The following is a 23,673-nucleotide window of genomic DNA, read 5'->3' as shown; positions in this document are numbered from 1 at the left end:
TCCTGTCTTTCACTGGAAATTAACCTCTGTCATTTGTTACTGAATATCGTTTTATATAGATATGTGATTTCATATATGGAGACTATTGACATTCTCAACATCAAGGTAATTAAAAATCATATTTCCATGACTTGGAATATTCTCAACCTTGCATAGTTTCATGTCTTTGGAAATTTGATGAGGTTAGTCTTTGTACTTTCACCCAAGAAATATTTTGAATGAAGTGAATTCTGGGACTGATCTGGGTAGGTAGGAAACATGGAGCAGATCTAAAATTTTAGTTCTCACTGAGAACTCTGATGTTTTAGCCTACATAGATGTCAGAATGATACAAAATGCAAGAATTCCCCCCCAAAGTATATTTTCAAACTTCAAAAATATCATTCAACAAAAATAAAAATGAGTTCCAAAACAATGAAGGAGGCTTAGAAGGGAATTTGTGACATTTTCTGAGACTTTGACCTTTCAATAGCAGCGGGCCCAGCTGTTTAACTGCAAGGCAAGTGTTGTGGTGCAGTGATCTCAAAGAAAGACATTGACTGTGCCTCCAGTGTGTATCTTCCTCTGCAGGCAATAGTAGGGGGGATGTGTGTGTATGTGACTGTGAATGTGTATGTGTACTGTCTCCAGTGGGGGGAAACAAGGAGATGTTAGACTGTGAGCCCACTGAGTTTACCGCTACAATGTATACCATTTCCAGATGGGATCTTACACTACTCATTCTACAGATGACCACTTGATTTGTTGGGTAGCTAGTATGGTATGTTTATTTCATAGTTTCACTCATTTACAGCTTTTAAAAAAATATGTATTGCTTGAACAGGGTTTCAGAGCAGATATTTCCTTTTAAACCTTTAAAAAAAAAACACAAATATGATTGAACTATACAATCACCTTCCACCTCTTTTAATTCCCTCATTCCCATTAGAAACATTTTGTTAAAAGCTCAAGTGATTCCACCCATACACACTGAATTGGGAGAATTACCAAAAAGAGAAAAAGAATGAGAGCTTATGGTACAGAGGGTTATAGAAAAGAGAAGCCATGGTTTATTTCTGAAAGTAAAGGTAAACACATGCATTTATTAAAAAAGGAAGCTGAAGAATTAAAGATGGAAAGATTCTCTTAATGAAGATTGAGTCTGAACTGAAGCCTTTATCATGACACACGGGCAAATCTCCACTTAATAACGCTGTAGGTTGAGCTTGACCGAGGGGCAAGGATGCAATAATGTGCTTCTTGTGTTTGGGTGAGAGTGATGGGACTTGGAAAAGCTAGCTCTTCTGCACGTAGGTTCTGGAACAAGTCTCATTGTTACTCAGAAAGTTCAGGACTCAGGACCAACATTCTCCTACTCATGCAGGATAAGCTACTCCAAGTAATCCAGCTAGAAGGATCGGGGTTCCAAGCAAGGCCAAGCTTACTTGTTCTAGGCCACTTGTTTCTGGGTAATGCAGTTCATGATCTAATAAGCATCATTCCTGATCACTAGAGCATAGGAATAAGAGCTCCTCTTGGAAAGATGCAGGAGATCCGCTGCTGGGAAAGTGCTGCTCGGTGTCAGAGAAGCAGGTAGAAATGAACTCAGTTCTGCAAGTGTTGATGGCAACAGTTCAAAGTAAGACTCCTTAGAATCAGTGTTTAAAAAAAAAAAAATCTTCCATCTTCATCCCTGATGTGGGTAAAGGGCTTTCGCATTGCTGAGGACTGATGTACATTTAATAGTTAAATGATAAGACATATCCAGTGGGGGAATAAAGCCCCAGAGCTATTTCAGTTAAGATTCAGGGAAATGCATTATATCTTAGAAACAAATTTATGTTAGAGATTATTGACCCATTAATGTTTTCTTCATTTACATTTGATTTTTCAATGGTGGAACTTATTGGGATTTGGGGACAATTCTGCTGTGGTATTAAATACTGTATTAAAAACTCATCTTAGTATTGAGTTAGTGCAGTGACTTCCAGCGAATTGACTTAAGCCCACATTTCATTTTAATCAAAAACAAAAACTAGAAAATGTTACTCCCTAAATAGGTAACAATGCATTTTATAAGCACTATAGAGAGTTAGTAAATAGCATGTATGATTAATTTAGAAACAACCACTGACACTTGAGGGTTACTCAATACATATAATAGTTTCCTTCTCATTTTTTATATGAAGTAAATGCAGACCAGGGAGCCACTGAGCAAATAGTCAACTCTGAGTAGGTTAGTAATCTTAGGCTCCATGGGGATGTCTTTGGTAAAGATAAAAAGGGAATGAGTTGATGTTTCTATTACAAGACTCTGTAATGCTAGGACTTCTGCACAGCTTAAATAATGGTTGGGGGAATAGTCTTTGAGGAGAAATGCTCAAATGTTATTTTAGTCACTCGTAGTTCTATTGGGTTAGCGCACACACTTGGCTTAGAATCCCATTTACATCATTACCTTGTTCTGTTGAAGAACCACAACATGCAAACAATTCATCGTACTCTCAAAAATACATGTAGTACGCCCAGTAAAACACATTGGCTAGCATAAAAATCAAAGGAAATAGTAATTTGGAATATCGATCAACATTACTGGGGTTTTGAATTGTGAAATAATCAACAATCCTGCCCATCTTATCTCGGAAGACAAACTTGAACTTGTCACTGGTTTTCATTGTCAAGTCACTATAGTCGACATTATCACCAGAAATTTCAATGCTGGCAAAGCTGATCTTCCGTTTAAAGCTGGAGATGGAACTGTTGATGATGTTAGTAATATTGACTTCTTCTACTTCCTTTGCCGTCCCCTAGATCATAGACAATGCAGTTAGCTTGAAAGACTTGACTTAGCAAAATAAGTAGCTAGACATTTAAATACTTAGAAGTCTAAGTATTAAATAATCAGGTTTAATAGAAAGTGGCACTGAATGTCTCAGATGTAGGCCAGTGGGCCAGACTTGGCAGTTTTGTTATCCTTCTTAAAGGCACCCATCCCTAGGTCATCAGCTTTTATACTGTGGAGAATAACTGTTGCCCACTGTTGCTATGCAGAGCTCTGTGCTAAATGCTCAGGCCTTGAAGTTAGCTGGTCTGGGTTTGAATTCCATTTTGCCTCTTGCTATTATGAAATCTGAGTTACCTTAATTCCTTTAAAACTTGGTTTCCTTGCCTGCAAAATGGTGATGTTATTAATACCTACCTCATGAAAGGGATGGGAAGATTAAATGAGATAAATTATGTAAAGCATTTCGTAGGTGTTTGATGAATTCCATTCTGTCATTGGAATTGGGAATTCCAATGTCATGGGAATTCATTGATTATGAGAGATAATAGAAATCGGCAGTGTTTAAAAGTCTCTGCCACACAAACAGAAATAGTGATGCTCCCTACAGTTCTGGGGAGCTGTCATTTTCCAAAATGCTTGGAATGGACATAGCATGTGGGGAGCGTAGTGAAGTCGGAGAGAGCAGACTTTGGATCCTTGGCCAGGCTACTTACTAGCTGTGAGGTCTTAGATGAGCCATCTCACTTCTCTGAGTGGCAGGTTTTTGAGTAGCAAATTTGGAATAACAGCGGTGGTCCTCTGACAGGCTGTTGGGTGGACTGAAGGAGATGTCTAGCACATAGCAAATACCTTGTAGTGGAGCTATTATTCTACACAGCAAAAGGAGGGCTTTTTGATGACTTAGGTAAAGGATTTTAGTAGTTCTCCAGTCCTTTATTGCCATTCTACCAAATCCAAACCTTTTTTTTAAATTAACTATTGACCCCTTAATGAAGCCTACAGGGAGTAAAAAGAAATGCATATTCTTCTTTGGCTAGTACATAGGCTCATTTGTCTTTGGTATTGGGTAATATGACTGTATGAAACATTGTTCACATTAGTCAGACACAAGGGAACAAGGCCACTGGGTCTTTGGGTTATTCTGATTCATTTCCTCACCATAAGACCCTGTGTGGTCCTGGCACTTTGCTGGAGGTGGGCATCTGTTCTGTGCTGAACCCTATCACTTTCTTGCTTGTTAGCACTTTAGTATACCAGTGTTTATCAAACTGGGCTTCCAAAGAACCTCAGGGTTCCATAGGCCTGGAGTGAACAACAGTTAAGAGCATGGCTATTGCCCACCACCAGTGAGAATAACAGATAAATGCCAGGCTTTGGAGCTAAGCAGATTCAAGTTCAAATCCTAGCTCTACCTCTTCATCTACATCTCATGGGACAAGTCACTTACTCTCCCTGTAACTCAGATTCCACAATTATAAAAATGGAGATAGCTTTACTGGGTTGTTATGACAATTTAAATGATATTTGCAAAGGGCTTGGAAGTACGTCTGGTGCATGTAAATGTTCAATTGCTAATAACGATTATTATTATTCTGAGAGCTGGGCCATGGTGTTTCACTGCTAACTCAGATAATGGCAGTCTTTCCCACTTAGCAGAAACATATGCTAATTGAGAAATTTGCTGCAATTTATTTTCCATACATTTTCCAGCAAACCATACTTGTATAATTTAAGAAAATAAGAATGCAACAAAAGAATTAAATAGTAAATACTTATTAATCTGAAACTTGTAAGCAGCTGATCACGTCTGGTTTGATACTGGGTTTTTCATGGATGCTTATTCTTGTGGTTGTGATTTCATGTTGCATACAGGCAACGGTTATTTTCTGCTAGCAGATTAAACATGTTAATATCCCATCGTACTTGATGGAAAGAGCAGTCTTTTGCAAAAGGTGCCATGACTTCCAGATGACCCCATCTGAACAAGGATGAGTACTGCTGGAGCAAAGTGAATCACTTGGGGATGGGAACCAGCCAGGGTCATCTCTACTGATCAGCACAGGGCAAGTGATGAATCATATACAGGGCCTTCAAAATTCTTACCCTATCTTTGGCTGCCATCTGCTGTAAGGAGCTGTAGTGGGCAACTGCGTATTCCAGGAGCGCCCCAAACACGAAGCTAAAGCAGATCCCCAGGTACACATCGATGGCCTTTATGAAACAGTTGGTATTGGGAAGAGAAGTGCGGGACCCGATCATCAGCGTTGTCATTGACAATACGGTGGTCACTCCTGGGAAAACAGGCAGGCAATGTTCCCACATCAGTGGTCTGTGAACCTTTCACCTCTGCCTGGCAGACTGTCACCATTCAGGAGTTGGCAAAGGGGGACAGAACTCAGAGATGGAACAGCTTATTTTGAAAAAGCTGTGATCTGCTAGCACAGGATTGATTTATCCATTTTGAATGGATAGGAATGATAGGGTTTTCTAAATGTTTTACCTTCTGTTTTCCCACTGGAGGGAGGTGTTCAGTAGGCAAAATAACAGGTAATAGACCATCCAATCACAATTCTCTCTTATCACTATAAAACATGTTTGGAAAGGCACTGTCTGTCTCTTTCTCTCTGTAAAAGATCTCTCAAGAAACCAACTCCTAGAAGCATCATATGAATATCAGTGGGAAAAAAAGAAAACTGGTAGAAGGTAAAAAGAAACAAAGTTTTTTTGTTGTTGTAGTTTTGTTTTGTTTTTGTAACCCCAGTTCTTAGAAGTCTCCTGTTGGAGCTGCTTACCAATGCAGGTTCTTGCAGGAACTGAATCAAGGGAAATCCAAAATGAAACCCAGGATAACACCACCAGGAAAGTGGAAGGAACATAGGTTTCCAAGATGAAATACAGGACATTCCTCCGAAGCTCAAATTGCAAGACCAGTCGTGTGTAATTTCCTGATTGGGTAAAGAAGAGATAGGAAATCATGTCTCCTCACACAGCAGAGTGCTTTTCCTATAGGACATTTAATTAGCTATATTCACATTAATTTATCTGTTATTCACCAAAACCTAGTTAAGCATGTACTGTCATTACAGTTTCAGTGGGAGAAACTGCTGTTGCATAGAATGAGATGTAGAGGGGTGCTGGTACCCTCACCCCTGATCCTTTTCTTGTGCCTTGCTCTGTGCTAGTATTCCTGCTGAATTATACCTGCTGGTTTCCTCGATGTCTACCTCACTAGACTCCGAGCCCTTGGGGGATGATTTCAATACTGGGCGTGAAATAGGTAATAGTGTCAGGGCCAAATCCTCCTGCCCTACCACACTGTGGAGGGGGTTCCTGGGCGCCAAAGAGATAAAGTGGAAAAGAGATGGTATTTCTGACTCAGAATGCAATTCAGTTATTTTGCTTTTGTACGATGCGTCTCATGAGTCACCTGTTTCCTGTCGCGATCTGGTGACCAAGGTGAAATACCGTTGGATGGTATACTGAGCAAGCCGCAGGTTTTCCAGCCCACGCACAGAGTCGTTCCCTCTCAGCCAGCTGAACTCCACGTCGTTTCCATCATAGCCCCCTGGGGAGGAAAACAGTGCCCTGGTCAGTGCAAGAAGGTGGCAGAATGAACTGGTCTGGAGGCCACTACAATGTGTGGGCAGAACAAGTTCTGTCTTGATAGTGAACCCATGTAAAACCTGGTGTGATTTCTCACATGCAACTGAAGTGTCTTCCCAGAACAGGATGACCAGCTAGGGCTGTTTGCCATCAGTCAAAAACCAGCTCTGTGCTAAGCATCCCACAGACTTGGTAGGTAATAGGCCTCTAGGATGATATTTATTGAACTCATTCCTATCTGTGAACACACACAGCCCTAAGCTCCACAATGCCTTTCAGGACAGTCTAGTAGCCCCTGCCGTGTTCTCAGTGACTTTACAATTGGTCTGTCCCTATTTCCATGTTGGCATAAATGCAAGCACAAAAACAGAAGAAGACAAGAAACCTGCAGCTAGCTCCTATATTGATGTCTGTTAACTTAGGCATTCGATAAATCTCAAGGCAGTTTTACTAATACAGTTCATAATAGTAATAATAGCTACCTTTTATGAAACATTTATGCTAAGTCTTTTATACACTATGTCTCTAATGTGCTCACAAACTTGCAAGGTGGATATTTCTATATTTCTTCACTAAAATTTTTTTTCTTTACAGTTTTGGAAATTGGGATAGATCTCAGAGTTGATACATACATACATAAATACATACATATAAAGTTGAGCGTACATTTTTTCCTAAAATGTTACTCAGTAAATGCTGTGCCTTAGAATAGAGGAACTGTAATATTTTGCCCATTTTATACATGAAAATTCACAGATTCAGAGAGATTGCCTAACTTTCCCAGGATAGCAAAGCAAGTTAAAAACAAAGCCAGGATTGTATGTTCAGGGATAAGCAAATCAAAATCACGGTCAGATACCACTTCACACCCGTAAGAATGGCTGTCATGAAAAGACAGACAATAACCAATGATGAAAATGTGGAGAAGCTGGAACGTCGCCAGCGGGAATGTAAAATGGTACAACCACTTTGGAAAACAAGTTGGCGGTTTCTGGAAAACTTGAACATAAATTTACCATTTGATCCAGCATTCCACTCCCAAGTATCTGCCCAAGAGAAATCAAATCACGTCCACAAAAAACTTGTAGACAAATGTTCATAGTGGCATTATTCTTAATAACTACAGGGTGGAAACAAGCCAAAGGGACGTGTACTACTTGTACTCTTTCATATGGAAGAACGAGGAATAAAGCAATAAAAGGGAACAAAACGATACAGTCTCCCAACATGTATGAGCCTCAAAAACATGCTAAGTGAAGGAAGCCAGATGCAAAAGACCACATGTTGTATTGATTCCTTTTATATGGGATATTTTTATACGGACAGAGACAGAAAGTAAAGTAGTGGTTGCCTGGGAGCTGGTGATGGCAACCGGAGACAATGTAAATGGGCAGAAGGAATCTTCTCGGTTGATGGAAAAGTTCTAACCATGAAATGTGGCCACCGGGGGCGCCTGGGTGGCTCAGTGGGTTGAGCCGCTGCCTTCGGCTCGGGTCATGATCTCAGGGTCCTGGGATCGAGTCCCGCATCGGGCTCTCTGCTCGGCAGGGAGCCTGCTTCCCTCTCTCTCTCTCTCTCTGCCTGCCTCTCCATCTACTTGTGAGTTCTCTCTGTCAAATAGATAAATAAAATCTTAAAAAAAAAAAAAAAAAGAAATGTGGCCACGGTTGCACTACTTGACAAATTTACTAAAAATCTTTGAATTGTACATTTGAAAGGGCTGAATTTTATGGTATGCACATTTTACCTCAATAGAACTGTTAAAAAATAACTCTTTGAGTCAGATACTATTATTTTTCCTCATTCACTGATAGGGAGAGTGGGGGCTGGAGAGGTTAGTTCTAGTCACCCAAAGCCACTGCTAGTGACAGGGAAAACCCATTGATCCCAGAACCTGTCATCTTAAACATGGAACTATATTGCCTTCATTTTCCCAGGCCACTCGGAGATGGGACCCAGTGTTGGGACTAACATTTTGTTAAGTCCTAGCCTGTGGTACGCACTGTTTAGCCATGGCTGTCTCCCCTCCACAGGGCAGAGAAGTGGTCATGAGCTCTTAGAGTCTTTCCAGGTAAAAATTGTCTATGAGCTTTCTCTCAGAAGCACCCCAAAATTTACTGTCCAATTTAGCTGTCCAAAAATGCCTAGGATCCCCAAGAAATAGAAAAAAGTCTAAACAGGTGGAATTTTACAAGCTTCTACTTGGACACTTTACTTTTATGACTATTAAATGCTCGTAATCATTACATTATCACAGCTCTTGTGGGATGCTAGCAATTCTTTCCTAGGGATGGTGTTCAGGAAAAAACAACAACAAAAAACAACCCTTGGTGAGGTTTCTGTACCCAAATAACTGCCAATAAACACTCAGTGAAAGCTTCCTCTGCTCACTGGGGATGGTATTCGTGCAAGCCAAGTGCTGAAGTTTCCAGGAGAATCTCACTCCTGGGATTTGAGATGAGCAGAGCCACACGTGGAGGGCAATTACTTTTTTCCATGTGGGGCTGAAAATGAGTTCTCTTTTTGATAACCTCAAGTTTTATTCTGCCCCAAATAGTTGTATTGCTTTAAGGAGGTTTTGTATGCATTTAGTCAATAGGGTAATTAATCTGTTTGTCTGAGTCTTTAATTAAACGTCTACCTCTGAAAAATGACTGCCACCTCATAACGATTGTGCTTCTTGGATTCATGTCCTCACGTCAGAAATGCCTGCTGATCCCCAGTGCTTGACTATGGTTTTTCCTCCTGGTACAAGCCATCCCTGGATGCCTGAATGAGGCATCGTTTCTTCAGGACACCTGTCGCGGGTACCACTTTCCCAAGTTTGGTGGGCATTTCAGAACAATGGAGATTTATTCAACAATGCCATTTGATATATATCAACTTAGAATAAAGGCTCATTCCTCATCATAGATCTTCAGAATGCAGTTTAGATGCTCCTCATTGTTGTGTTAAGCCATATATATAGATATATATGTGTATGTATATATATATATATATATATATATATATATATATATATATATATATCATACACACACACACACACACACCAAGCAACTTCTTTTCAAAGTTGGAAGCAGTTGTGCAATCAGTGTCAATGACAACTTTCACCAGTTACCAATTTTAACCTCTGCTGTGTTTTGGCTTCTGTGCCTTCTCAGATTCTGAGTCCCACTCCTTGTCCTATAGACTCCCACTTCCTTGGCTGTCCTGTCTACTCTCAGGTAGAAATATTCAGTGCTGATGCACAGTGGTCCTCCCCCAAATGATGTAGTGTCAGAGGGCTGTCTTTGCGAGGTCTCTAAATCTCTCTGGACAGACACTCAGAAGGGCTGAATCAACACCAAGAAAAGAAAGGCTGCTGTGTGTTTCTTCATGAATACACGGCTCTAAGTCAAGTCACCCAGGAAAATCATCTTGGGGGCCTGCAGGATATACACTCACAGCTTTCCAGTTGCAACTTGCATGTCTGTGTGTCCATGGGGTATTTCGACAGGTCCATGTTACACGCAACAGTCGTTGTGATTCTAAAAAAGGAAAAATGGGCTCAAAAGGAGTGATCTGGGGGAAAGGATATATTCTCTTTTAAGGGCCACTCCAAGGGTACTCTGACCTTGACTCTTACAGTGAACGTGTGACTTGCAGCCTGCACTCAAAACAATCCTGAGGTTTTCTGTACTACATAACCCCTTTGAGCTGTGGTCAAAGCTGGGGTCCAGAATGGAGGAAACTGGAATGTGGACAGTGAAGAGGCAAACTTAAAAGAACATTGCAGAGGAGCATTGCTCGTTGGTTTGACATGCTTTTACACCCAGTTTTTTTTTTTTTTAAGATTTTATTTATTTATTTGACAGACAGAGATCACAAGTAGGCAGAGAGGCAGGCAGAGATAGAGAGAGAGAGAGAGAGGGAAGCAGGCTTCCTGCAGAGCAGGGAGCCCGATGCGGGGCTCGATCCTAGGACCCTGAGATCATGACCCGAGCCGAAGGCAGCAGCCCAAACCACTGAGCCACCCAGGCGCCCCTGCACCCAATTTTAAAATGTAATCTTCATGACAAACCCAGGAGGAGCTAGAACAGACAGCACTGTCACTACCGTCCCCATTTGACAATAGACTCAGGCACTTGCCTCAGCTCACACAGCTCCGAGTAGCTGGAGCCGAGGTCTCCTGGCTGGAGATCAGCATTCTTGGAGGAAGTAGAGGATGCTGGAAGGTCCCAGACAATGTGGCTCTTGGGGACCAACACCTAGAGACATTCACTTAATCATCAGCAAAGCCCTCACAGTGGAGATTTCAATAGGCTGACCTTTATCTTCCTTTTTTTTTTTTTTTTCAGTGTCACATATTTTGACCAAGCATCATTTTTATTAAGTACTGTGCTGGCTTCTTGGGGAAAGTGAAATGATGCATACATGGTACCCACCTTGAGGAAGCTCACACTCATTTCAGGGAGACAGAGAATGACAGAATGACAATATCTACCATTTCCTGCATGCTTACTCCAAGCCAGTCCTGGGTCGAGGTGAATCTCATGCATTATCCCTTTGAATTTTTACAAAAGCTTTATGAGGTAGGAAATATTCTTCTCCTTTTGCTGCTGAGGAAACTGAGGTTGAGAGAGTCTAGCAACTTCCCTCAGGTCACAGAGCAGGGACAGAACAGAGACTTGCCCCCAGATGTGTTTGATTCTAGAGCCAGGCTGTTAACCATTATCCATAATCCTTGCACAGGACAGATTGTATTATGTGCATAATACAGACAGAAGATAGATTTGTACAGGCACAGGAAGAGGGACATTAATGTTGATTGGAGTTGGGGGTCAAGGCAGAGGTCTAGTTTGGCTTCTTGAAGAAAGGGTTGGGGCTTTGGTTTTTGCCAAATTGAGGAATACCAGATGAACAATTCCAAGATTCAGTTTATTGGCTAGCTCAGTGTTTGTTGCATAATGTCAGCTTCTTACTTGGGATCTACAATAAGTCCCATGAGTAATTGGTTTCTGGGCTTCTCCCCAAAGACTGTGGGGGAAGGTATGCTGGGTCCTTGCACATCCCTTGCAGTCAATGATGAGCCTTTCCTGTGGGTTGCCTCTTGCTGCATCTAGGGAGCACCTTGCTTATTCTAGCCAACCCGCCACTTGATGCACAATTGGGTGGAAGGAAATTTTGGCCTCAGGGATTTGGGGAAGGGACCAAGGAGAGCCCATGACTCCAGATGGCAAAGGCCTTGGGGCACTGCACTTGGCATCTCTGAAGGAAAATGCCTCAGCCAAGGAGAGATGCATTCTAGGACAACCGTAGCTCCACTGAGCCCCATGAAAAGAAAATCCCTGACGTGGACCTACCTCTCGGTCACTCTTGCTAGTCCCATTATTCCCTTGCTAGCTTTTTTTTTTTTTCTTTAAACCTTTAAGAATCAGCTCAGTGTTCTGTGAAAGCCTCCTCTAGCACCACCCTAAACCACTAACTTACTGCCCAACTTAGCTCCCTGCCCACCCCCCCACGCCCCCGCCGCTGCGATGCTGTTCCTTTGTTTCTCCATCTGCATCAGGACAATGTCTCTCATTCAGCTGTGGATTCTCAGTGTCCATTGTGGGTCCTGGCACAGAGCAACATTTGGGAGCCTCTTATTGAGACAAACTGAACTGACGGAGGGCCCTTCTGTTATGGGGACAAGAATCTAGGAAGGCAGGAGCATGAGAAGGGCGAGACCTCAGGGTGCTTATCTGAGTGCTGTACAGAACCACTAGGAGATATTTATGCCTTTTCTTCTAGCCATTTCCCCATTCTGCCCTGAGGTGGAAGGGACCCAGTCACCTGAGAGCGTACAGGACGGTGCCATTGGAGAAGAGGCGAATGAGCCTGTTCCCCACAGTGACCTCGTGGAGGAAGGACTTCTTGGATTCCACAATGTAGGTGTCCGGCACCCAGAGGAACTCCACGAGGCGTGCATCCAGAGTGAAGCTCTTGTTGCCTTCAAAAACCAGCCGCTGGTCTGTCCAGCGCTGTCTGAGGTATATGGTGGCCGTGTAGTCCTAGGGGAAAGCCAAGTGGTAGAAATGGATGTTGGGGGTCGGGGGGGGCGGGGAGAAAGACTTTGAAAATGGAAGGAAAGGGGTGAATCTTACTCTCCTTCCAACCTTGACTTAGGTCAGGGGTACAGACTGTAAAGTCTTATTCTTGAGGGAGCGGCCTGGAGCAGTAAGAGAAGAAAGCACCTCATTTATTCTAGACAATAACTCTTACTGCCAAAAGGGAGCCCCACAGGAGCATGTTCAGGGCCTTAACTTGCTTGCCCTCTGTCCCAAAGGCCTGACCAAGTTGCTGAAGGTTTTGGTGAGCTAAGCGCTTAGGTCGTCTAGAATTTACCAGGAAGGCAGAGCAGGACACTTTGGGCAATCTGCCTTTAGTGTCACTTTGTCTTTAATGGTTTCTCTCTCTCTCCCTTTTTTAATTTTAGTTTCTTTTTTTTTTTTTTTTTTTAGATTTTATTTATTTGACCGAGATCACAAGTAGGCAGAGAGGCAGGCAGAGAGAGAGGAGAAAGCAGATTCCCCGCTGAGCAGAGAGCCCATGTGGGGCTCCATCCCAGGACTTGGGGACCATGACCTGAGCCCAAGGCAGAGGCTTTAACCCACTGAGCCACCCAGGCACCCCCTTAATGGGTTCTTTTAAGTGAGAGGATGGTGGAGAGCAGTCATGTGATTGTCAGCTGTCAACAGCTTAGCTTCTCTTCTGCTCTGGGAGGACCCATGTGATATTCAGCCTTCCCCAGTGTACTTCCATTCTCTCTCTGGTTTCAAATGTACCCACTCCAATCCCTCATCTTTTCCCTCTTGGCTCTTGAATCTACTTTCCTTCTGATATGCAGAAGATCTGTTTTACAAGAATCTTCTGCTGCCTTGAGTTTAGGGATAGGTCTCCAGCTTCTGCCATTCCAAGTGCATGGGGGCGGTGGGTCTCTGTTCTGTTTTTGAGTAGGTAGAAAGTGCATCCCCATAAAACATAAGAAGGGCTCCTCAGGGGGAAGATGAAGAGTCGCACTTACCATGTTACTCTCTGAAATACTAGAAATACTTGCAATGTCCAGAGTCAGTGCTATCTGAACTGGTTCTCCTAGGAATGAAGAAAACACCAGAAGGACTTACACAGAAACACAAACACATTATGTTAGCACAGTGCTTTAAAAATTAGGAAATATAAAATAATACTGGCCTATTGGAAAATTTTAACCACTCTGAAAGTATATAGAGTGAAAGGAAAATTTCTATCCTCCCCTTGTCAGGAAGAACCACTGTGTAGAATGGAAAAAAAGTATGAAAAAATTTTTGTATAAAATGCACAAATATATAAATAGCTTAACATGTAAGAGAGACCACCCTATGTTCACAAGTGCATATTTTAGAGGATGTAGTGGTATTTGCTACTTTTTTCTTGGAGGATGTTTCCTGTGGTGCTTGCAAGAGACAAACTGTTTAGAAATGTAGTATGAGATTTGGAAATTTATGCACAGAGATCTTTTTTCCCTCCCCTCAACTAAGTAAATTTACCACAAGATGGCATTCAAGACTGCTCATGGTTGAGCTCTTGCTCACCTCCTGCCACCTCCCTCCTCTTCCTTTACTCTCCAGAAAGCCTAAACTATTTAGAATTCCAGAACCTTCCCCTGTGATCTGGTTTACAGATATTGGGCCTCAGGCCACACTCCTCAGAGTGCTGGTCTCAGCTCCTGAGAAAGAGGCCTTAGGGTCACCATTCTCAGAAGCCAGGCCAGAACAAGTCTGTTTCTCCTCAGACTGTAGATGTGAAAGGAAAGCTCAGGGGTGAGGAAGATGTGAGTTCACAGCTAGGAAAAGTTACTGAATCTTTCAGAACTACAGTTTTCTCCCCTGTGAGTAAGGCTAATGCTAATGACATCATGGTGGCATCAAGAGGGTTAAATGAGATTAGCAAGTGACAGCTTCTTTACAGGGTGGTGGCAAGAGGAAATACTTGAGAAGAAGGTGATCAAAAATAATGATCTGTACAAAGTCCCAGGACTGTGTCTGTCACATAATAATAGAGATTCAATACATGGCACTCGCCTTCCTTCCCTATCACCTCCGTAATCCTAGCTAATTCTGGAAAAGGAACAAATTTACTCACCAGGTGAATAGCTGCAATAGCTTTCACTTGAAATAAATAAGTTGGGGTGCCTCAGGAGACTGTGACAATGAATTAACCGGGAAGAGGAGAGGTGGAATTCAAAGGAAGCTTAAAACCATCTAATTGCCAGGAATCAGACAAAGCAACCTAATTATTAACTGAAGGAAACCAAGCCATAGAATGTAGGTAGGAATTTGGAAAGGGAGTTTAAGAACCAATGCAATTAAGAATAATTTAGCTAATACTTGGTGTTAATATTCGGTGGAAGAGTGGGAGACTGGGAAGACAGACCCTGGAAAGTGATGAAGGAGCACGGCGCTAAGTGGCTTTCTGCCCCTCGAGGCAGAAATTAAGACAAGGAGCTTAGAGTTAGAGTGTTTGAATCCCATGCCCACCACTTGGTAGCCGTGTGACCTTGAGCAAATTGCTGAAGTTTTTTTGCTCCAGTTTCTTTTTTTTTTTTTCTTAAAGATTTTATTTATATATTTGACAGAGAGAGATCACAAGTAGGCAGAGAGGCAGGTAGAGAGAGAGAGAGAGGAGGAAGCAGGCTCCCCACTGAGCAGAGAGCCCGATGCGGGACTCGATCCCAGGACCCTGAGATCATCACCTGAGCCGAAGGCAGCAGCTTAACCCACTGAGCCACCCAGGCGCCCTGTGCTCCAGTTTCTCACCTGTGAAAGAGAGCTATTTGTGTCTACTTCTGAGGGTTGGGTTGGGAAAGTAACAGGATCTATTTTTAAGTGTCTGGAGCACAGTGAGCAGTGGGTCAGTGTTATCTGCTCCCTGAGGAACATGGAGAACAGAAAGTGCACAAAAGTCTACTCCACTGTGCTGTTTCGTTTGCTTCCAGCTAGTCCAGTCCGGACCTTGCTTCCTTTGGCTTCTTTATGGACCAGAACTTGCTTTCTTCCCCTTGAATTATGAGAGTGAACTGTGCCACCAGGGGGCAGCTTCCTCCTAGGAAAGAGGTCAAAGCTATTTCCTGGACCGTGTTCCTAGGGCCTGCTTACACACCTGCACTCTGGCTACCTCATCCCCTGAAAACCCTATGGAGGTCTTGTCTCTTAAGGACCTCAAGTGGGCAGACATTACAGAGAACATGGTCCCTGTACAGAATCCCAGGCTGCCACATACGGGTAGGTTCCTTTAGAAGACAGATTGCCAAGGTCTTGGGGCCTGTGCTTTCCCCTTTTCAGCCCCTGTGGATCTGGGCCTCACACTCCTCAGGTCTACCCCGAATTCAGAATGGGCACTTTGCCCAAGAACCTTGCCTCTTACCGACCTGTGAACAGGCAACAAGAAGGGCAGTATCCTGGCCTAATTTGGGGTTTGGGAGGCAGAAAAGTTGGACCTAACCAGGGTGTACAGACTCATTTGCTTGTCATTAGTTTTCAGCTGGGCCTGAAGACCAGGGGATCCTGAAGCCTTCCTAGATTTGTTAACTTAGGATCTCAAGTCTTTATTATGTGGCCCTGAAAATGGTTTCTCTGATCTCCAGCTGAGGTGGGTGTAATTGGGCCAGCTGCTGTGCCCTAAAATCTGTTACGGCACATGCTCTGAGGCCATGCTTTACATGGCTGTGCCCCACCAGTGCCTGAGTGTGGTGGGGATACTAAGGCACACTGTGCCTGGCAGGCAGGGGGATGGGAGACTCCTCTGATGGGAACCTGGGCTCTAGGTCTCCCTGGAGGCCCTTGCAAACACAGAGAACTGCACCATAGTCTAAGACACCTGTGCCCAACCTTCCTGCCCTCCCTCTCTCCTTCCCCCACGGTCAGCTTTCCCCTCTTCCCACCCCACATTCTGTCAGAAGTATTGCCCCAATAAATATCTTGCATGGATAATCACCTTTTGGTGTCTGCTCCTCAGAGGACCTGCACTAACCCTCTAATCCTGGATTTGACCAGAGAATTTTATCATGTGAGGGGAGGAGCAGGAAGAAAGGAAAGGGGATTAAAACAGACCCACGCACCCTGATGACGTGGCAGGCGCCATGCTTCGTGTCACCCACTTCGTCTCAGTCCATCCCCTCTGTGAGCTGGGAGATATATCCCCATTTTACAGAAAGGGGGCAAGCAGTAGAGACAGGAGCCAAATGGAGGTTTGCTCAACTCCAAGTCTCTTTCTAACACTTTATGCTACGTAAGATGACGCTAGCATCCACTTTTATCAACCTCGTATTTTATAAACAGAGACTGAGACCCTGTGAGGAGGTATGAGATTGGCTTCATTCCCTCCCTCCTTGCCTCATTCTGTCACCAAGTACCAATTGAGATCTTGCTCTCTGCCAAGCGCTGGGCTGCTGCTGGGGTTAGTGAGGTAAATAAAGCAAGACCCCCCTCAAGGGGCTGCAGCCTAAAGCTGAGGCAGATGTAAAACAGCGGCATTGCTGGTACCACCAAGTAATGGCTATGATTTGGAAGCATGTTCAAAACAAAGTATGAAGCATGGGCATGGGGCCTAAAGGAATCAGGGCTGGCCTCCCAGAGGAGGAAGCCTTTGATTTCAGACATGAAAAATTGGCATTTTGCTAGGGAGTCAAGTTGGAAGAAACCATTCTCAACAGATAAATAGTCTCAACAAAGGCATGGAGCCCAGGGAAGCCGAGGAGGTCAGGGAGCATTTGGGGCACACTTGTGGCAGGGCAGAGTGGGAGGAGTTGGGCTGGCAACACTGGCAGATGACAGAGGTCGGACTGGGAAGGCCTGGTGGGGCTCTGGACTCTTTGCAGAGGATGCTGGGACATAGGCAGGTGTTCTGAGCAGGCAAATGGCCCAGGCATGTCATCCAGGTGGCACAGTTGGGGTTAGCCTTGAGTGACCAGGTTGAAAGCTAGAAGGCTGGGTGGTGTAGTCCTGGTGAGTTTCTTAAACACTGGAAGTGGGGGCAGAAGGAAGACAGTATGTGAGGGGTTGTTAGAAGCTCTGGTCCCCTCCTTAGCGGGGATGAGGATTTCTTTATCCTGCAGGTTGAGAGGCAAAGCACATTCGGGAAAGTAGTGTGAAAATCAGTGGCTTTCCTCACCCTTCACTGCTCATCCTTAACAGGTCACAGACCAGAAAATTGGTTAACAGGTCAACCAAAACCTTCTGAAACCCTCCTCTGCATATTGTGTCTGTTCTTGTCCTTTTGAATTAATGTCCTGAATGGACAAAAAGGATGACTTACCACCAAAATTGGGCCTGAGAAATTTGTTATATCCTGCTGTGAGATTCTCAAAGCCTGGCAGGGAGAGCTTGTCACTTCTGCTGACCTCGAGGTTGAACTGATTCCCCTGGATACATATCCTGGAAAAGAAAGTGGGTATTGGTGCATGTGCTTGTTAAGGTGTGAATAAGCATGTAGACACATAAACTTGAGTTTGTGTTTGCATGTATGTGTGTGTGCTGTGCCCACATACCAGCGGTGACTTTCCCAGAGAGAAATCTCTAATTTTTGGTTGCTAAGTTAATATGTCCCTATCCTACTCCATTTTATTGTCTGTTTGCCATACATCATCAGAATGCTGAGGTAATCTGGGAAACCCTTCAAGTGTCTTTAGAAAAAAGCACAAGGGGTTCATCCATCTATGACCATGTTGGAAGCTTGAGTTCTCCAGATGGAATATACAGCAGGAAGTTACGCTGTCTGGGTATATCAGGAAGGTGGATAGACTAGGCTTTATCTTGCCATTGGTAAGTTGGAGGACCTGCCACCCTTCCTACTTCATGCATATATGCAAAGCAATTCACCAAGGTCATTGTGAGGCAGCAAACTCACCTTGGAGTGAAGAGACTCAGACATACGAAGGTCAAGGGGAGACTGTATTTCATGTTGATAAGGTGCTCATGCAGAGAGGGACCAAAGTAGAAATCACCTAGGGAAACAAGATGGGAGAGGTGACCCAAGGGGCTCACCTGCTCCAAGCCCAGCTCCATCCCGTGGATCATCAGCTGCAGTATTTTCTCAGAATGTATGGGGAGCAGGCTCTTTCCATGCCATTTGGTTATAGTTCCTATTCCCTCCATGCCATCCAGGAATGACTTCATTTTGGAGGATCACATCATAAATCCAACCCAAATAAAGTCTGACACCTTGTTTAGAGAGTGGCTCAGAAGCATCAGAAATGCAGCCAGTCAGTCATCCTTGCCTGTATATCTGGAGAGCCCTAAGACTGTCCTTTCCCTGTCCTTATCCTGATTTTGCCAGGAAAGACACCCCCAACTGTGTACTCACCCCGACAATGCCATTAATCCAAGGGTCTAGGCCTGTTAAGCAGATCATGTAGACAGGAAATGAAAACTTCCCAACAACAAACAAGCAAACTTCCCAAGAACCTTCCATGTGCCAAGGAATACATCAGATACTTTCCCAAGAATCTTCTCACTCCACTGTCACCGTGCCTTTGTGAGGTGGGGATGTTAATCCCGCATGGCAGTGAGGAAAGAGAGACTCACAGGTCACTGTGAATATCAGAGGAGACTTTGAGCCCGGGCTGGCAGCCTTGCAACCATGATACTGGCAGCTCTCCCAACCTCCCAGACCTGCTCTCTGGGTGTTCTGAAGCCATTCAGCCGGTTGGGTGAGTGAGCATCGGGTATGTGTGAGGATGCTCATGGAAGACATGGCCCAGGGGCCTGGTCTCCTCAGGCTTGGTAGTTCCTATCAGGTGTTCCTCCTGAGAGAGCAGCCGGCAGCCAGGCTGGTGAGCCTGTGACTTGTCATGCTGGTGACAGCAGAGTGGGGGTTCTTGGGTGCGGCTCAGGGCCTGAGCTGAGGCAGGCAGTCCCAGGGTGGGTCACCCCTTCCTCTGTGGCAACCTCTGTAAACCAGGCCACCTTCAAAAGTCTAGCCATTCTGGGGCTTAAGGTGCCATTCAGCCATTAAGCAACTAATATTAATTTTACTTAGAAAGCAAATACATGCTCATTGTAGAAATGAAAACAAGATAGAGAGGGATAATTAAAAGTGTAAGTCCCAGTGATCTGTCAATGTAGGTTCATCAGTTTAATGAATGTCCCACTCTGGTGGGCGATGTGATAGTGGGGAAGGCTGTATGTGGGGTGAGGTGGGGAGGCTCAATTTTGCTCTGAGCCCAAAATTTTCCTAAAAAAATAAAGTGTAAAAAAAAAAAATCACAAACCCCATCCCTTCCTCACCTCTCTCTAGTCTCACATCTCAACCAGTTGTCTCTTAACAGTTGTGCATTCTATGAATATATTATTGTGTATTTATATACATCTATAGCTGCATGAAGACAAAATTAAAAAATAAAATTCAGGTGATGGTGTGCATTTTTTGATATTTAATTTTTTTGCTTAATAATGACAGCCAACATTTCTTAAATACTTAAGGCATGCTTACACTCTGCTGAGAACCTCAGAAACCTCTTACAACAACTCATTGAGGTAATTACTACCATTCTCCTCATTTTACAAATGAAAAAACTGAGGTTTCAAGAGGACAGGAAACAGTCCCAAGGTTGTAGAGCAGGTGAGGGACAGACCTGAATCCTTCTAACAGCTACCCCATGACACATGCTCTTCTCCAATGCCAGCTTCTCAGTCCCTACAGACCTGCCTCATTCTCTTTAATGGCTCAAGGTATTCCGTAAGATCGGAGTGCCTGGGTGGCTCAGGGGGTTAAGCCTCTGCCTTTGGTTCAGGTCATGATCTCAGGGTCCTGGGATAGAGCCCCGCATCCGGCTCTGTGCTCACAGGGAGCCTGCTTCCCTCCCCCTGCCACCCCCCCCACCTGCCTACCTCTCTGCCCACTTGTGATCTCTCTCTCTCTGTCAAATAAATAAATAAAATCTTTAAAAAAAAAAGGTATTTCACAAGATCAATATACCAACATTTATATAACACACACCCTGCCCATGGTACTAAGTTATTTCCTCATTTTCTACTGTTACAAAATCAGTAATGACATCTTAGCACATATATAAGCTCCTGGAACTCTGCACTCATATTTCTCTTCCTCAGCCCTTTCCCTCTCATCTTTTGATAAGTCAACGTCGTCAATCTGCCAATGATCATATTCAAACCTTCTTCCTTTAGTTCATCTTCCAGTCTCTATCCATTCCCCTGTCCCTGGCATCAAGTTTAACAGGGTCCAGGGAGTGGCTCCCATGACTTCCCATGCCTTCATTCAATTTTCCAAAGGCTTAATTAACAAGCTCCTCCTGGGAATCAGGCATGTGGGAGTCATCCCCAGAGCTCCCGTCTAGTGAGAGAGAGGAGCCTAAGCAGTGAAGCCCTGACACAGCGTTCCCTGAGACTGTCCTATACCAGGGACTGAGGCAAAGGGGTACATGGTGTACAAAGGAAGCAAGTGGTCAGCTCCATGGGGGAAGGGTGAGACAGTGCCAGGATGGAAGTCTTAGAGAGAAAATCATTAGATTCTTGAAGAAAGTGTTTCCATCTGCCAGGTGGGCCGTCCAGAGGCTGGGCAAAGATAGGGAGGCTTGCCCACCAACACTCTCCCATCCACTTAGGCTCTGTCTCTCCCCTCTAGCCCATGGCCACCTGTGACTTCTTCCTACTCTGTTCTGACTTAGCTTCATTCTCATTTTGGGATATTCTTAAATTCTTCTTCCTCTTATGGGAAATTGAATTTATCAGGCAAGTTGGAGAACAATCTAGCTTCAGCTCCAAGGTTCCTATTGAATCGTGTTTCTCAATGCTAGGGACCTGGGTCTCTGAATCTGCTCCATGACATCTTGTGTCTGAAAAGCTTTGCCCACACCAGACCTGGAAAAATGTTTCCATGTGACCTTGCTTGATCTGGTCAGATTGTTGAACAGGTCTCATTTTATCTTAAGGAAGAAAAGAGAAGAAGAGGAAGCCCCCTAGATGCTGTGCTTGGCATTTAATTGCATTTAATTCTCATGACCATCAGGCCCAGTGGGAGTGAATTTCTAGAATCTCAAGTTGGTGAAGGGATTTGGCCAAGGCCACAAAGCAATTAAGTGTCGTGATTTGAATCCAGGTCTTCCAGGACCCTGTTCTTTGCATTGCATTTAGGAAGAGGGCCCCAGCTCCCACAGTGAATTGAATTCTGCTTGACTCTGGTCCTTCTTACACCAAACCCACCTCTGAGAGAGGGTGCTGCATCCACACTATGTCCCAAATGGCAACCCAACAGTGCTGGTGCCTTCAACCTGCATGGCAGAAGAGCCAACCGCCAAGTGATGGCTTATGTATCTGCCTCCCTGAATGAAGGCTCCGGCCACCAGTGCTGACGCAGACCCTGGGAATGGCATTTGGCAGCGCCACATATTGACCCACCAGAGGGGAGTGCCCTGAGGGGTTGTCCCCAGAGCTACAGGGGACCTGGAGAGTCCAGCTGGATCTAGCCCTTCCCACCTGCAGGGAACACGGTACTCAGAAAGTCTCCAGATGTTCCTGAGTAGAGGCAGCCTAGAACTTTTACCCTACTCTGATGGGTTCTCTGCCAAGATCCCTCCTCTACATAGAAAGGTTTGAACTTTGGGTTGACACACTTGAGTCATTTAACCTTTCAGAGTGTGGGCTTTTCTATCTGAGAAATGGGAACAGAAAGCCCTCCATAAATCCTAATTTTCATTCTCCTCTCCCTTTGGCATCTTCTATGGGGACTTCAGGGAGCCCGCTCTGACCATGAGAGCCCAAAACTCAATCTCATCTAATACCCATCCGCTGCCACCCAGGGCAGGAGCTGACTGTAGTGTCCTTTTGAGGGCCCTCATTTGGCATCAGCTCAGGAAGGACAGGGTCAAGACCTAGGACTGCAGGGTCACCCAGGTGTCAGATGGCAGCTTTTTCTGGACTGGCTCTAAGAGGCAGAGGTAATTCCAATATGCACACATTTCCGTTCCCATTCCCAGAATCTCCATCACGCAGACAGTGACCCCAAAACTTGTCCTGCTCTGGCCTCCTTCCCATGCAGGCAGAGTCCCCTGACTTCTGTCACTTCTGCACAGACAGAATCATTTGTTGGGAAGTAGGAGTGGAGTCCAAATTAGGTCGAGGCAAGGAAAGCATTAATGCCATGGGAGCCTCCTTAAGAAAATCACAGCAGGTGAAGTTGTGGGGTGTGGGGGGCCCTGGTTGACAGTGCAGAGAGGAAGCAGCTCTTGTGGCTCTAGAGTTAGAAGAAGCTCTAATCTTGACTCTGCCACTGACTTTGAGATTGTGTTGCTTCTCCCTGAGCTTTAGTTTCCTCCACTATAAAATGGGATGGTAATCAACAGTTTTTCAAACAGTGGTGAGACCTGATACAAAGTAGGTGCTCAGCAAATTCTAGGCCCAGCCGCCTCCTCACTCCCAGCAGGAATTATATCTGAATTTCCTTCCCTTTCCTCCCTCCAAGTACTACAGGGCCCAGCAGTTTTCTTACCAGGATGCCACCGAGGCTCTGTTAGAGCAGGTCCTTCTGGCCTTTGGGCTGGGCATTCAGGCAGAACATGGTCTTCTGGGTCCCTGAGAGTCTTATCATCCTCAGCCCTGATGTGCTGGCTGCAGGCACATGGCCACTCTCTGATGGAGTGGCTATCCCCATGGGGAAGACAGAGCTGCAAGACCGGCTAGGCAGAGAAGTGGGCAGAACCTTCCATGGCTCCTCCCTTGGGTGGAGCTCTGACCTGGTCCCTGGTGCTTGTGGGAATCACCCAGCTCCTGCTATGACTACTGGCTGCCAGGGCTTTGATTCAGAGTTGGTGTCTTGGCTGAGCTCCTGCACCACAACCAGCAAAGAATCTTGAGATCAGAGACCCATGAAAGTCCAGGACAGTGGGTGACCCCACCCACCATGCCTGGAAGATGGGTCCTAGGCTCTGAATTTTGAGGACACCTCTATTCTGGTGTCATGGAAAGGTCTTAGCAGCAAGTCAGACCTTGGCCAAAACCACTTTACCTCTTTAGTCTTCAGCTTCCCATCCTGAAGATAGAACTTGACCATTTCTAAAATTCTCATTCCTTGGGCACTTTAAGGGCACCTTCAGAATCAACAGAAGCCTAGTGTTTGTAAAAGGAGACTTGCAGATCTGAGGCCATTGTGGGAAGTTTTCAAAAGAGATAAAGTGCCCAAGGGAAAGGAGGATTGGGGCTGAAGTAGCCAGCCTGGAAAGAGGTGGGAGGGACTTTGGGAAAAATCTGGCTAGATTTCTCGATTTCTCCTCCTTCACCATCCCCGTCCCT

General features: G+C 44.7%; 1 protein-coding gene across 1 annotated transcript; it reads right to left on the bottom strand.

Annotated features, from left to right (window-relative positions):
• Positions 1 to 740: 740 nt before the first annotated feature.
• On the bottom strand, positions 741 to 23,044 carry GABRP (gamma-aminobutyric acid type A receptor subunit pi). Its single transcript, XM_059174287.1, has 10 exons — positions 22,874 to 23,044; positions 18,275 to 18,371; positions 17,684 to 17,802; positions 13,416 to 13,483; positions 12,185 to 12,402; positions 9,815 to 9,897; positions 6,192 to 6,329; positions 5,557 to 5,709; positions 4,868 to 5,055; positions 741 to 2,786 (listed from the first exon to the last, which is right to left on the bottom strand). Exons 2-10 carry the CDS (start codon positions 18,325 to 18,327, stop codon positions 2,484 to 2,486), a joined length of 1,323 nt encoding a protein of 440 aa, XP_059030270.1. The 5' UTR covers positions 18,328 to 18,371; positions 22,874 to 23,044; the 3' UTR covers positions 741 to 2,483.
• Between the last annotated feature and the right edge of the window lie 629 nt (positions 23,045 to 23,673).

The sequence above is a fragment of the Mustela lutreola genome, chromosome 5 (genome assembly GCF_030435805.1).
Source record: "Mustela lutreola isolate mMusLut2 chromosome 5, mMusLut2.pri, whole genome shotgun sequence".
NCBI lineage: Eukaryota > Metazoa > Chordata > Mammalia > Carnivora > Mustelidae > Mustela > Mustela lutreola.
This window is presented reverse-complemented; position numbering and strand designations above follow the sequence as displayed.

Excerpts from the sequence above, each read along its gene's own strand:
- GABRP (XM_059174287.1), bottom strand. The coding sequence starts at position 18,327 with ATGAAATACAGTCTCCCCTTGACCTTCGTATGTCTGAGTCTCTTCACT. Across the intron at positions 6,330-9,814 it reads CAAGTTGCAACTGGAAAGCT|GGGGCTATGATGGAAACGAC; the intron begins GTGAGTGTATAT and ends TTTCCTCCCCAG. Across the intron at positions 5,710-6,191 it reads CAGATCGCGACAGGAAACAG|GAAATTACACACGACTGGTC; the intron begins GTGACTCATGAG and ends TTACCCAATCAG.